This window comes from Dermacentor albipictus, unplaced genomic scaffold (genome assembly GCF_038994185.2).
Source record: "Dermacentor albipictus isolate Rhodes 1998 colony unplaced genomic scaffold, USDA_Dalb.pri_finalv2 scaffold_42, whole genome shotgun sequence".
Taxonomy (NCBI): domain Eukaryota; kingdom Metazoa; phylum Arthropoda; class Arachnida; order Ixodida; family Ixodidae; genus Dermacentor; species Dermacentor albipictus.
In genome coordinates, this window is record NW_027225596.1 from 1,040,298 (window position 1) to 1,055,697 (window position 15,400).

General features: G+C 46.9%; 1 protein-coding gene across 4 annotated transcripts in view; it reads right to left on the reverse strand.

Annotated features, from left to right (window-relative positions):
• Positions 1–887: 887 nt before the first annotated feature.
• LOC139052889 (leucine-rich repeat-containing protein 4B-like) overlaps positions 888–15,400 on the reverse strand; it is a 41,398-nt gene continuing 26,885 nt past the window's right edge. For all 4 annotated transcript variants that reach the window (XM_070530037.1, XM_070530038.1, XM_070530039.1 and 1 more), the window contains exons 3-5: positions 13,970–14,277; positions 12,756–13,102; positions 888–2,869 (exon numbers count right to left, since the gene is read on the reverse strand). In XM_070530037.1, the coding sequence (XP_070386138.1) occupies positions 2,676–2,869; positions 12,756–13,102; positions 13,970–14,277 (849 nt within the window). In that variant the 3' untranslated portion in view covers positions 888–2,675. The remainder of the gene's footprint in view (positions 2,870–12,755; positions 13,103–13,969; positions 14,278–15,400) is intronic.

Genomic DNA, 15,400 nt, shown 5'->3' on the forward strand with positions numbered 1-15,400 from the left:
AGCCACACACAAAGGGATGTGTCAAAAGCAATACTAGACCAGAGGCACGAAGTAAAGCATCTGATCATGTGGCAGAAAAATTGTGTGGAGTATAGAACTCGCCTCAAAGCTCCCTTTAAATCAGTATATCCCGTTCATACGGCTTTAAGAAAAAACCAACCTCCTCATAAACGTTGCCTCCAGCATTATCGATGCTGTTATTAGCATTTCTCAAAATTTTCAACCCCACTGGGGTGCGCGACTGGCCCAATATAACACACCTCCATAGTATCCTGCGGCCCGTCCGCGGGAGCCCAGGAGGAATAGCGTGCCGTGCGCAGCCGGCGGGCGAGGAGAATCGAGGAGGAAAGCGCCGTGAGGTGGAGAGTGTCGCTACTTTCAAGTTATCAAGGGGTTTTAGTGTGACGTTGCTCCGGCTCCCGCTGCGTGGAGTATACCAATTTTGTCGGCGCCTGTACTGTACATGGTAATGGATCGATCATTTCGCTCAGGATCCACTGCACCGTCCTTGAAGATGTCTGTTGCAATTAAAAAAAAGGTTGAAGTCTACCGAATGTATCGACAAGATCTTTTTATTTCAGCAAGGCGTCATTTCTTTTACAAAAGTTGCTGAACATTTTAGTTTTTAATAAGTATCAAGCTTACAACTCAAACTCGGTAAATGCCACACCACTATTTTGCAAAATGCGCACACAGTGTGACATGTATACACTACACTAAAATGTACCACTAATCCGTGAGTATAGAGCGTTTGCAAGACACTCGCAACCATTGTAGCAATCTCACATAAACTGTAACCACAGGTATCACGTTTGCCCTCATTAAATGTTATATAGGAGGTGCAGTTTACGAAACTGCGATATCCATTTTTCGTGCAGAGTTGTGGATTTGCACACACACACACACACACACACACACACACACACACACACACACACACACACACACACACACACATATATATATATATATATATATATATATAGAGAGAGAGAGAGAGAGAGAGAGAGAGATGTTACTATAAACTGTGCTTCCTACAATCGCTAACAATAGGCTTAGTTTCTTAAGTGCAACATATTTTATTTAAATCGGTTCAGCGGTTATCTAATGCGAGCATTTCGGCGTCTTACGTCTATTTTAATATAAAAACGGGCGTTGGCGCCGAAATATTTCTTAGTCTTATGAAATAAGAATACGGTGGTGTGAATTACAATGCCAACAGATGTACATCATATTCTGCATTAGTGTGCGCAGTATAAGTAACAATAATGCACATGTACCGACTCGCCCAGTAGCTACCGTACTACATCATATTGTAGCTCAGATTAGGAGAGAGAAATGGAGTAGGATTGTTACCATGTACAACTGATATGAGGTGTCTTAGGGTAACAAAATGGACGCCAGTAAAGGGAAATGAAATTGACGGCGGAGAAGAATTAGGCGGACTAATAGGAAACTTGCAAGCACATCTGTCCCCTTCATCCTACGCACTGAACAGAGCCCTGTTAAAAGAGGGCCGGGCTTCCGTCCTACAAGCAGACGTGAAGTAGGCTGAATTATGGTGATGAATATGGTATTATGGTTACGATAATGATAATGATGCAGGCCTCAGAACGAAGGAGCACTCACACGCAGGCCAAGTGTACCGGGAGGTATACCCCCATTTACAGGTTTCTTTTTTTTTCTCTTTTTTTAAAGCAACGATAGTACCTTCGCTGCTTCTTGCTCGCTGTCGAGTATCATGAATGTCACCCGCCTAGATTTTTTTTAATTTTTTATTTTTATTTTTTTTGCGAATAGTGAGAGCCGTGTAACCTGCCTCTGAAAAAACTGCCTCTCAGTACTTTCAAGAATTCGCGCCGACGAAAGGTGTTGTTAGTTTTGGGCAGTATAAAATTTAGAAAATATGCTATTGTGCATGCGTTCTCGGTTGTAAGAAGGGTGAAATATTACAGCTTGAGAGTGAAGAAAGCAGTGCTGGGGCCCTTATCGTAGCAACAGCGCACGTTGTCTGAACGGTCCCGCGGCTCGTAGGCCGAGCTGCGTTAAACACCAGTAGTACACGCGTCCCTCTCCCGGAGTTTTCTCGGCGTCTGGATGAACACAAATGCGCTCAATCGCGATCCATATTTCTGCGACGCGAAGGGAGTACCGTGAGATATGCCAGCACTCGCTGCATTCAGGCTGCACTTACTAACTCGACTAAACCATTAATTGAAGCAGATCGAGCCCACGTTTCCTACACCAGCAGGAAAAGGAGAGCATACGGTTTTAGCTTTTTTTTTCATAATTTCTTACCGCTTACGGGTTATTGGGTTACCGTAGCCATCGAACCCAGTAGCCAAGCTGGTAGCGACGTCTAGCGGCGCTTTGTTCAACTACAGCGCGTTTGAGATTATTATGTATTGCTTGAGTGTTCTCGTTGAAGAAGAATCATAAAAGGACTTCACGCTAACGGTTACGTAGCGGCCAACGGCTTTACACCATCAGTAAAGTGCGATATCGTTAGTCAGCGGCTTTCTGCACTCTCTGGTTGAACTCTGCGCCGCAACATGTCGCTACCAGCGTTCTCGCAGCCGTAGTCCGGTATTCCGCAAACGGCAGTGCTGCATTTACGGACAGTTTACGGACTGACTGCCGCGTCGGCGAGGCAGTTGCGCAAGCCGCAGCGTCGATCAGGCCCGCCTCAGGTACGGCCTCTGCTCGTCGTCCTGTTGAGCCCCGTGCGCGCAGTCCAGGTCCCACGTGGTCATGTGCTCGAGCGTCTTGTGCGTCTCGGCACACACGAAGCCCTTGACGAAGCGCCGGTAGTACGGCTGCATGCGAAGCAGCCACTCCAGTGAGTCGCACGTGCAGTTCATCCGGTTGCCTGCGAACGCGCGCATGTATACGCGCGGTCAGAAAACTAAGGCTGTGCGAAGAATAGCTAGTACTTGTCTCTAATTGTTTATCAATCATTTATGCAGTGAATGGTATAGGCAGGAAGAGGGGAAAAAGGAAGTTGCTGCCTCTTCCGGTCGCCCTGTGTTTTACCATCTGAGAGCGTATATGATGTTATTGCCGTGCTTTTACCGTGTATGGTACTGTTTCGTCTATTCGCTGGCTCACAGGCCTGCTTCGTTCGAGCGTATTCGAAGACTGCTCTCTCAGTCCCCTCTTAGTGATAGCTTTCATGCAGACTGCGTTTCAGCACCAAGATGTCAGCTTTTTACTGAAACAGCCCTACAATGTGTACTAGCAGGCGCGAGAACCTTATTTAGTCGTCGACGGAGGTTAGCACTCATTTATTGGCACCTGGTCTCCAGTATCAATTACCGCCGTCAAACAGACACCGCCGACCTGAACAACAAGCAAGTTCTGCTTCGTTGAGAGCGCCAATGGAGGCTTTTGGCACGAAGAAAATAATGCAGCAATATATACAAGAAATTCCCAAAATTTTCACTTCTGAATGGTTCACAGACTAAAGCTAGACTACCATACTATGAGTTTGTTTAGAAGTGAAGCCCGGATGTCTTTCACCAAAGAAATGTTCACCACGCATGTCCTTAACCAAAAAAAAAGAAAACAAATTGCCACCGTGTTCCGTCGCCTCCATATTGCGTGATCTAAGGAGCAACTTCTGATATGTTTCTATAACGAGGATTGTAGCTATATAGTGTGCACGACCGCTTACGACTTGTGCTTGACTGCTTTCTCACCGAAAACCAGAAATTTTCGTCTTGAACCTGCTGCGAGCCAAACCTGACAGACGCGCGAAGAAAGGAACTGAAGAACACTGCACTGCGATCAATTAGCACACACTTGGCACAGTATTCTATCTTGGTACTCTCGAGATCACTTTTTTTTTTTTGCGGAGGCACGACAGTAAGGAGCCGCTACAGAGTACCATATCTCTGTATACACGTACTGTGAGAATACACTGAAAGAGTAAAAAGGAAAGGAGCGGAGCTAGAGAGCAAGAGAGTGAGAAGACGAGAGTTCAAATTATGCGCGTCCACAGAACGCGCGCACAAGTTTCAGGTATTCTAGAAGAGTTCGCGTGTCTTTCTCCGCACGCTTCGAAGGGCTGCCTCAGAGTCGCATAACATTGCCCATTCTTGCGAGGTCGTTCTTTTCCAAGATATTCCCCAGCGGTGAGGAGAGCGCGGAGCTCGCGAATCTCGGTTTTGTCGTGATGCGTGGAAGTTGAGTTGAGCAGTTCAGAGTATGAGTGCTGACCCTGACCGCGGCCACCGGAGGCCACGGTCAGGGTGTCTCCACCTTCTCTTGCTGCACGCGGCAAGAGAAGGTGTGGAGTCTGCGCTCTGCGTTCCCGGCTATTTACCAAGGAATGAACAGGCACAATGCTATTTAGCTTGTAGAATAGGTGGTGTCCGAAACTGTGATGTCATTCCAATTCCTGCAATTGCTTCCGGCTATTGCAGTACACCGAACCATTGCCTTCGAGACTGGTTTTTTGCTACTCCGACGGAGCCGCCATTGCCACCTAGAAATCACCTATGTCGCAGGAACCGGTGTATCCCGAATGTGACGTCTGTTGGCTTGCTCTCAGTTTCGCGCATGACGCCTGCACATGGTCGAATGGGAAAGCTCAACCACGCGTACTGATACCCGTTGGGCCCTTGTGTTTCTCAAAAAGTTACCGCATGACGCTGTCATGCGGAATGTCACCACCGTGAGCAGAGTCATGGACTTGTTATTTTCCTCAATGTTGCATTTTCCCTTGGCAGTGCACACAGTATCGGCAGTTTTCTATGGTGTTGCAGATAAAGTTCCTGCAAATAATGAAACCTGCATGTTAATAGCGAGCAGCATTCCGTTTTAAGTTGTGCGAAATGTTATATCCGTAACCAATCATAACAATTGGTTTTATTAGCTGTTGACGATGGTTAAAAAGTATACTGTTCTTTGAAAGCAGCTCTAAAAAAAAGAAAAAAACATTCGTGAAGAGCGCGAAATGGTGCCTATAAATGTGCGGAACGCCCACAATGTGACATTTCCGCCGCGATGCGCACCCGCAATAGTATGTCGAATTGGGATATTCTGATGGCGTTCCTAAAGGACTGGTCTTGAAGTACACCAGTGCCCACGCGAGTGACACGCATAGTGCACAAGGTACACTTACACACATTGAACGCTTTACTGGCGTACACAAAGATGACAGCTTAACTAAAAAAGCTTGACCCTTCTGAATATGACAGCTTTATTTTAAAGAATCTAATTGGGGCATTTCTGTAAGGAATTCAATCATGTGGTTCTCTGTGCAATTACTGAAACTGCAATGGTTGAAAAAGCCACCTTCACCCTCCCCTGCACTTCGGTGTCTCTCACTACCCGTGAGTTGCGTTGAGTTGTCAAGTTCTAGGATTGCATCTTCTTTTATTGTTGTCTTGTTCTTTTTATAGTTGTCTCACAAGAGGCACGCTCTAATTCCATTTTCAACGTGTGCGGCTGCAAACTTTCAGCGACGTGCGTTACTGGGCAACCTATATTTATTTTTAACAGAGCTTTTTCTTGATGACGCATTGCCACTCAAACCTATGTGAAGCATGTACGCATTTCGGGGTAGATATTGTGGACCAATATCTCGACCGTGTGGTAGGAAAAAAGGCCTCCTGCTAAATCGCGCTTGCGCTGACTGGCTTCCGTTCCGCAATAGAACTTGGGCGCTGTAGTAAAAGCATAAGAAGTTAATTAGCGAATTTTGGTAACTCAAGTGGCTAACCACTCATAATCGTAGAACTTTATGTTGTTTGCTGCGCGGATAGTGTTCTGCTGAAAAAAGTAATACTCCATTTAGTACATACAGGGTTTTGTAACCATCCATTCCTTTTTCCGTTCTGATTTTCATATCATTCGCCACGCCCAGTGACTCACTCCGGAGATAACGGTGATGTGAATGTCTAAACCAACGACGAAGCACCAGAAAAATAAATAAATGAAATAGATCATCACGGAGAGAATCCCGCTGTTCTTAAGAATTAAATTAAATTATGAGGCTTTACGTGCCAAAACCACTTTCTGATTATGAGGCACGCCGTTGTGCAGGTCTCCGGAAATTTCGACCACCTGGGCTTCTGTAACGTGCACCAAAATCTAAGTACACGGGCGTATTTGCATTTCACCTACATTGAAATGCGGCCGCCGTGGCCGGGATTCAATCCCGCGACCTCGTGCTCAGCACGTTTCTTAAGAATCACATCAGGAAAAAAAATTACCGCAGATCAAAGGCAGTCGGAATCGACGACAAGCGAATAATTCCTGAAAAGCTTCAATTAAACGCTATGCAAAAGGGCACGTGGTGATGGAATGTTGTCTTATTTCGTAGTACGCGAGAAGAATTTGTTTCCTTCGCCTCCCATCGCAGAAGCCTTGCTTTATATGCTTTCGCGGAAATTCGCCCGTACCACCGCATTGTCTGCGTAGAGAATACGTGCATCTGTATTTCAAGTCGTAAGTAAGCGGACGCGCCCTACGCTACCCATGTGGCATGCTTGACCGCGGATTACACTGCCTCCGGGATGGGTCCCGTTTCGACGGCACCGTGCACGTGATCAAACTAACTTGCTACTACAGAACCCGAACTCGGCCTACTTATATACCCTTTCCAAAGCAATCCCGTGGGCGTCACCATGTTTGATCACGTGGTGACGCGCCCATTGCTTGCCTCAGCTGCCTTCGTTGTCTCCGTGTTTACATATAGGTGTGCATGACGCCGGTGCGGATCAACAAACCTTCGGCGGATATCGCAGACGCGTTGATTGGGCGAACGACACGAAGCTTTGGCCACAGCTTCGGAAGACATGCAAGTGCTTTCGGTGCTGCACCTTGTTCAGGCAGTACCCGCCGCGTTTGCTCAGTGGCTATGGTGTTAGGCTGCTGAGCGCTGGGTCGCGGGATCGAATCCCGGCCACGGGGGCCGTATTTCGATGGGGGCGAAATGCGAAAACACCCGTGTGCTTAGATTTAGGTTCACGTTAAAGAACCCCAGGTGGTCGAAATTTCCGGAGTCCTCCACTACGGCGTGCCCCTCATAATCAGAAAGTGGTTTTGGCGCGTAAAACCCCATAATTTAATTTTTTTTGTTCAGGCAGCGCGAGCTATCGTATGCGGTGCTTGTGCTTAAAGTGGGGTTAAAAATGTGTTCGAAGCTCTCCAAATCTTTCGCTTATGAATTAAATCGGGATCAGTGTGCTTCGCTCTTAGTTCTTTATGTCACAAAGGCCTTGAGGCAGCCGCTTGTCATGTTTCTGGCTCAGTAAGGTTCCGCGGTTCGGTCCCCATCGAATTGTTTATTTTCTGTCTAGTCGCTTGCTCGTACGTTCAGTTGGAAAACACTTGTTCTTACTGCGCACAACACTGGGAACATAGTTGCTTTGTACTTATAACACTTGCAGCAGAGACCTAATATTGCTAGTCACTCGCTTACTCTGTGGACCGCCACGAAACGTTCAGCTTCGAACATTGGTGTGTAGTTGGTATAGTCTCCGTCACCCATGCTTCGGCGCACTGACTCAAGTTTGCACCCATTCACTTATTCTCGATACGTTGGCAATATAGTGGGTGCATGTTTTGCGTGTGAGTTGAGGTGGACTTGCGTAGAAAACGATGCGAGAAAGTCGCTATGCCATGAAGCGGCGCTATGCTCCCATTGTCACCATATAACGAGCGGTATACTCACTCTTGCCAACGTTCCGGGGTTGAAGTCATTCCTTTGGAGGCTAGCGATACAATGCTAGCGGAAGTGTGTTAGGTAAGTGTGTTTTTGTTTTATTATTTGAATACACGAGAAAAGCCGTAAATTGTGAAGGGTGACCGGCAACACAGGCAGCCTTCTTATGTAGAAGAGGTCCGTCGACCTGGTCACAACGATTCATTCCATTTCCTAATAAGCCAGTCACTACTTTTTCAGCTAACTACTGCACGCGTCTTCCTTCTACGGTTCCGCATTTTGCAGCATGAATGAAGCACCGCGCATTGGCGGACACCCACTTGCATTTCCGACCGCTGATCGCGCAGTGGAAGGGCTGAAGCTGTAATGGTTTTGTATTCATGCGCATTGGCTGAGAAAACGTGCAGAAGCGCCACCGAAAGCGCCATCTGATTTCTCTAGAACGGACTGTCGCACTAATAGGGTCTACACTCGGCAAGAAACCGACCGAGAGGACACGCTAAAGCACGGGAAAGAATAAAGAACCTCTATCCTTGAAGGGCTTCGGAAAGAACCTAGAGAGAGCTTCGCTTTAATAAACGAATCCTGCGCTAGAAGGCGTATACTTGTGTCAGCCAGGACATGTATAGGTGCCCTTTGTTGTTTCATTGTATGAATAATCGGAGAACAGAACCGGTCACCAACACATCCACAGAAACAGCAGAAATCAGAAGCCTTTAAAGGGCACGTCTTCGTTGAAGCACGCAGTTTGTAACGAAGGCCGATTCTTTCTTCCTCGGTGATCCGAAACATTCGCTGAAGTCGCTAATTAGCCAGCCTGCGGGCACAGGCTCAACCTGCTCAACCGGCACGAACACATGCGTGCTCTATATCATGCAGTCAATGAGCAGCCCATGAATCAACCCAGAGACCGATAAGAAGGAAAGAAAAGAACACACGTCATGCTAGCGTGCGGTGCGTGCACGATACCGGCGTGCGTGGCCATAGGAAGAGCGGCAGTCGCACAATGGTGTGAATCAGCGTCGCGCCCCGGTTTAGACCTGCAGCATACATAGCACGCGTGCATTCCACCGCTGCGTCACGGATACGCCGCCTCGACCAGCGCGGCTACGCACGCTCGTCTCGCGCAGGCGGCATTGAACGATGGTCGTTGTGCATAGACGGGCGTGTGGCGAACGTGTACGCGCCGCGCCCGACCCAATCTTGTCACGCAACGCCGAACAACGGGACCCCCTTGCCCCGCAGAGCCTCCTCCCCACATCTCCTCTGCCGTATACCGTTCTCTAACTGGACGAAAGTGGTCGTTAGCACCGAGGAGGTTCTGAAATGAGATTGCTTGAGACGGTGTCCCGAAAGCGAAGGACCACCGACATCTTACCATAGTCACAACAACCTAAGTGTATGCAGGTCGATGAGTAAAACGAGAACACGGTGAAAGCGGGAGCCGACGTTCCGACAAGTGGATTTGCCTTTCTCAAGGCTCTCGCCTTGAAACAGATGGTGTTCAAAACGTGCATGGCGACCGTGACGCGTTTCCGGTTCCTGCAATCCCTTTCGACGCTTCCAGTGCATAAAAGTATGAACTTCGAAATTGGTTTAATTTACTCTAAGGGAAGCGTTGCTGAAGTTTCGATTGGGCATCACTTGTGGTGCTTTCTTTCAACGTAGTGCGGGCTTAAGTTGCGGGCTTACGTTGCCCTGAGTCTTACGCCAGCAAAAAAAAAATTGCGAAGGGAACGAGGACACGTACAGACGAAGCGCAGCTGCTTCATCTACTGTATTTAAGTTGGCTCATTTCTTTGCAGATCCGCTCGACGTGTGCCTTTGTGCCTCAGGTTTTATGTTGAAACATGAATGTCGTCGCGAATGTCATGGTACACCCATGAGCAACAGTATGCGGACCACGGGGTCACCGAAAACACTGAATTTCATCGTAATTAACACGCATAAAGGGAAACTGACAAGTACACTAGACAATTCGTAGTGCCAAGTTTAGGCTGCAGTCTTTCATATTAAGTTGCATTCGCAGACAGAGGAGAAATTGAGTTTTGTCATGCCATCCCTGATCCGTATACGCTTGCTCAGGCGTGTACATCTTGATATCATTATACTGTGGCAAAGCAATGTTTTAGCGAGAAAGAATTAGAATTTATTTTTTTTTCCTTGATCCAGCATTTACTCGTACAACGAAAGAGCAAGAACAGCATGTAAAATATATTCTAAATGTTCGGAATGGCTTGGGAGATTCTGGTGGTGTGGTTCACCGCGATGCGATAGCCTCCCATGCGAAGCCGGAGAAGATAGGTAAACATTGTCTCCGACTGTTGCCGTTGCTGTGAACAAGAATTCATTCGCATTCACGCGTATACCTAGTCCGCGAACAACGTTTTCTTAGCGTGTCCAGTGCTAGGACAACACAAATTAAGACGTATGTGTGCGATTTCTACAATGAATAAATATTTTGTTTTTCGTCAATCTCTAATCGTCGTATAAAACGCGCTTGCGTCCCCGATTATGGTTTTTCGCTTCTTAAAGAGAACACATGTGCACACATACACACGCACACACAACACACAATGTTGTGGGTTCGACTCTTGACCCCGATGGCCGCATTTTGACGCTGGCGGAATTACACGTGCACATACTCGCATAATTAAGCGCATCGTTAAAGAACCCCACGTGGGCGATATTCCGGAGCCTCCTACTACGCGGCGTATCTTGTAAGTCATGTACTGCCTTGCGACGTTTAAACCTCATAGCTCGCTTTGGACCGGATCATAATTCACCGTGCCAAACTTGACTTTCTACGCAGAAGGTAGCCATGCTCCGAGATCGCTTAGATTTACCAGCTGAACGCGGACGTCTTTGTAACCACATAAACTTCAACACAGGCGAAAATCACGTAATGTTCTGCCGTTGTTGATGAGATATTTGGAGACCTTACGTTGGAATCACAACTTCATTCTTTTCTTGCCTAGTTGCCATGACAACATGATAACGATATATATATATATATATAAAGCTTATAGGTAGTATACCCGGGAAGTCACACAACACCGTTTTGTTGTCCTATTTGCAGCTTCAGCTGTGTGACTGGAAATAAGCGGCATAAAGATTCCTACTAACGTCATATCGGTCATATGCTACCAAGATAATGACATGTAGTACACGGATTTGACACCTTGCTTGTGGCTTCGGACGTTCTAGTGGCTTTATTTACACTATGCTGCATCTGCCTTTTAAGGCCTAAATTTCACAGCAAGCTTATTTGGCTAAAGGAGCAAGGCGATGGGTCTCTCCGCACTTTAATAATCGCTGCAAAATGTTGCAATTTTAACGCAAAATTCCGGTGAAAGTAATCAGTTTGCAAAGTCACAAAGCCGTTCGAAGCTAGAAGTACGAAATTTAAGGCAAATTCGTGCACTAACCACGCTGACTGAACAACCATGCTTGCACGTCCCGTATAGACACTATATTGGCAGCATTTCCTTATATGGTAATTTTTTGCAGGAAACTTTACGGTAAGCAGATCGAAATAAAGCACAGTTTTTCAGTTTGCTAACTGTACAACAATATGGCGGTCTTGATGACGTCAGTGCGCAACTCCTCATTCAGAGCCAAAACACATCCACAGCTAAAAAAAAAGAAAGAAAACTTGTACGACTGTCAAGCAACCACAGATAACAAGAGAACTACCGCCAGTTTCACTTTCACCGCAGGTGTACAACTAGGAGCCCGTATGAAGAAGCAGCAATTCGTTTGCTCTATCCGCGGTGACTTCCTTATTCTCATTGTCAGACTTGCCACATCTGCTACGCAGTATAGAACAGCGACCTTTACTGCAGCAGGTAAACAATTGCCAAAGGATACCAAAGATAAGGAAAAAGAAGAACGCAAAACGCTGTACATTTCCCGCACGGAAAACAATTTGGAAGAGGCCGCACGCTTCACTGCCTCTCGAAAGCTGCGCTGGGTTTAAGCGAGAAGCCCTTAGGCAGCAATAAAACATGAACGCCTCGCTAAATCACACGTGGATTAGCGGCGTCGGGTCACATCCCATGAAGCCACATGACGTCAATGTAACGTGATTGACTGATAGGCTATGAAATACGCCGCGGCGGAGGCGATCTGGACTACTTTATACCACCTGGAGTTCTTTAAGTACACGGGCGTTTTTACACTTAGCCCCCATCGAAATGCGGCCGCCGTGGCCGAGATTCGATCCCGCGACCTAGTGCTGGACAACCGAACGTCACATGCAATGCCCTAACGCGGTGGTTCGACGTGATAAACTGTTCGCGCTGCGTTGCAAGAAGTCACCTTTCGGGAGACTGGTTCATTGGGTAGTTTAATGTCACTGGGAGGTGACTTCTGTGCGTACATAATAAGAACTTCATGATGACTAAGATGGTCATAACATCTCGACGATCAAGGCAAAATATTAGCATCAACTATTTAGAACCTGCCTTTGAGGCATATTAATGGGGTCATTTCGCAATTGTTCAGCGAAAGGACATCGCTAGAACCTATAGGAGAGAGCATAAAACCATAAACCACTTGCGTGCATTTTTTTCGCAGGAAAAACTTGGGGCTGGGACCAACTGCGTGGTCATATGCTTCTTTTAGCCCGGCATGTCAATCACAACGTATCGTACATGATACGCTGCATTTGACGCCTCAAAACGGTGACTTACCGGCGAGAAACCGCGTTTTTCTTTTGCTGAAGGGAAGCTTCAGATGCTGTCGATAGTTTAACAAACCTATTAATAATTAATGATTACAATTACAGTTAGGCTTTTCAATCAAATAGCTATTAATTGTTTTTTGTAACACTGACTCTCCATGGCCAGAGATAAAACTGAACAGTTTGTTGCAATTTTCCTCGATGCGAAACTCCGTTTAGACATCAAAGAGTAAGAAGCACTCAGTGAACAAAACAAAAAAAAAAACAAGAAGAAAGATACACTTTACGCATGGGCCACGCAGCTAGTCCACTAGCGTGACAACACCACTGTGAGCTTCTAGGTCACGTGCTACGTAAGCAACGCTGCACCACTACTGAGGCGCTCGTCCTGCCTCTCACCTTCGACGTCGATGGTCCCCTCCAGCTGCACGGCCATGCGCACCAGCAGAGGCCGGAAGTGCTTCTCGGGAAAAGATCGCAGCCGGTTGTGCGACATGTTGAGCAGGCGGAAGTTCTCGTTGTGGAACGCGTTCTCTGCGATCAGCACGATCTGGTTGTGCGACAGGTCGAGCACCATGTCGTTGTTGGGCTTGACGTGCACGGCGAACGCGTTGTTGTTGAGCACCTTCAGCTTGTTGTTGCGCAGGTTGAGCTCCTCCAGGAAGGGCACGTAGTAGAAGGCGTAGTTGCCCACGTAGGCGATCTTGTTGAACGACAGGTCGACCTTCTTCAGACCGGGATTGTACCTGCACGGAGGAAGCCGAGTCATCGATTCGGACTGTGTAATTCTGCAGGGTTCGGCGTGTTTGTGTGAGTGGTAAATGTGCGGTATTATGTGTCGAAATTTGCATATGCATTTTCATGAGCATCGTATTTCAAGTGTGTTTGTGCGATTTATGAATGTTATATTATGCATTGTAATCTGCATGTTTTTCATTTTTGCCTTTGTAACGGCGTACCTTAGCCCTTTTCCTGTGCACCTTGTATAGCCGCTGCCATGTAACGGTCACCTGGGCCCCGTCAAGCCGTTCTTACAGCTTTTAGCCCAGCGAACCTTCCAGCATATCGTATGGTAAATAAACTTGAATTTGAATTTGAAATGCTATAGTCGGACAGCATGGCGGCCGGCCCCTTTATTGAACCTCCGGTAAAAGGTGGATGACCGTTGAGGGGTTCGAAAGCAGTCATAATTTATCACAAAGGGACTTCATTTTATAAAAAAATGAATCAGATCGCTGTCGTCAGCAGCCACCGGTGGCGTAAAAAGCTCCGGCAGCCACCACGCGCTCGTATCGCGTTTCAATCACTAAGCACTGTATGTATGTATGTATGTATGTATGTATGTATGTATGTATGTATGTATGTATGTATGTATGTATGTATGTATGTATGTATGTATGTATGTATGTATGTATGTATGTATGTATGTATGTATGTATGTATGTATGTATGTATGTATGTATGTATGTATGTTCTGACTGTTTCCCATTGACAAATCTATTGCTTGTAACCAAGTTCCCGTAACATCTGTCTCACATAAATCTGTACGCGAAGTTTAGTTCCAATAACGGGATCCGTTTAGAGTCTTCCTACACGCACGATGTAAGACCGACCTGAAGGCGTAGTCCGGCACCGCCTTAAGGTTGTTGTACTGGAGCGAGAGGCTCTCCAGCTTCGGGAAAGTGGAGACATTCTGGAAGGGGAACGACTTGAGCTCGCAGTGGACCACCTCCAGGCGGCGCAGGGTGTCGCGCGACGGCTCCAACGCGCCGTCGTCCACCTGGACCACGGTGGACTTCTTCACCTGGATGTACTCGAAGCGCAGGTCGCCGAACATTCCCCGCTCGAGCGTCATCACCTTGGCGTTGGACATGCTGAACTTGCCGTAGTCCAGGGTGTGACTTGCTAGCCGGGACGCCACCTGGGCACGTCGAGAGGAGCGGAAGGAGGCAGACAGAGACATGCAGTAAACTTGTCCGTGAGAGTGCAAGAAATGTCCTTGCGCCACAGCGCAAAATAAGTTATGCAAAGGTTTACGCAACCTATAAAAAAGCTTCGTACATCGTGTTCTTGACGTCAGATATACCCTATCATCCATGGTGATTCAATTATTCAGATATACTCTATGTTCAGATATACCCTATCATCAGTCATTCAGTCGAGCACTACTCGTCTCAATTCACTTCCACATGTTTGTGGTTCCAATGTCACATTATCAACGAAGGATTTGAATATTCGCAGCATTTCTTGGAACTACTGATTGGTGCTCCATCATGTACCATAAGAAAAAAGTGAGTGACATCTACCTTTATGAAAATGAAATTCGCGCTGCGGAGACGATGGCGGTACCGTGAAATGTTCTCATATCAAAATTCAAATAGATTGTAGTGTCTTACAAGCCAAAATCACGTACTGATTATGGGGTACGCCGTCGTGGGTATACTCCGGTCTAATTCTGACCACTTCTGTCCCTAATTCACATTCCGTCCCTATCGGAATGCGACAGCCGTGGCTGGGATACAAGCCAGTCATCTAGTGCTCATCCGTGCAACTCCATCGCCACTGAGCTACGTCGGCGGGTAAGCTCGCCACATTACGACGTTCAGTCGTTGGTGCTTACCGCGTTGACGTTCACGGTTGTCGTCTCGTCCTGGTAACCTGCATGTGGGGCGCCTTTATTGATGCGCTTCATAGCGTTTCGAAGTTTGCGGCTCAACCAGGTTGATATCGAGCAGTAGGAAACGTGTTGATTCTAAGCTCTGCCTTTGGGCCTCACTTGAACGTACCTACAAACCATAGCACATTTGACATTGAAATGATGTGGACAACCCTATCCCCAACGTGTTCTCCATTATTTGGGCGCTTCCTGCGGCAACAATACTGCAAATTATGTGCTCTTAGAGTTTCCTAGTAAGGAGCGAAAATGCCCTTCACAGTTTCTTTTTCTTCTTTTCCTTTTCTTGTGGCAGGCCATTTGAAAGGTCTTAAACCAGCTTCATTCATGCACACATCGGTTATGCACCTGTATTTCCTCACACTATGCC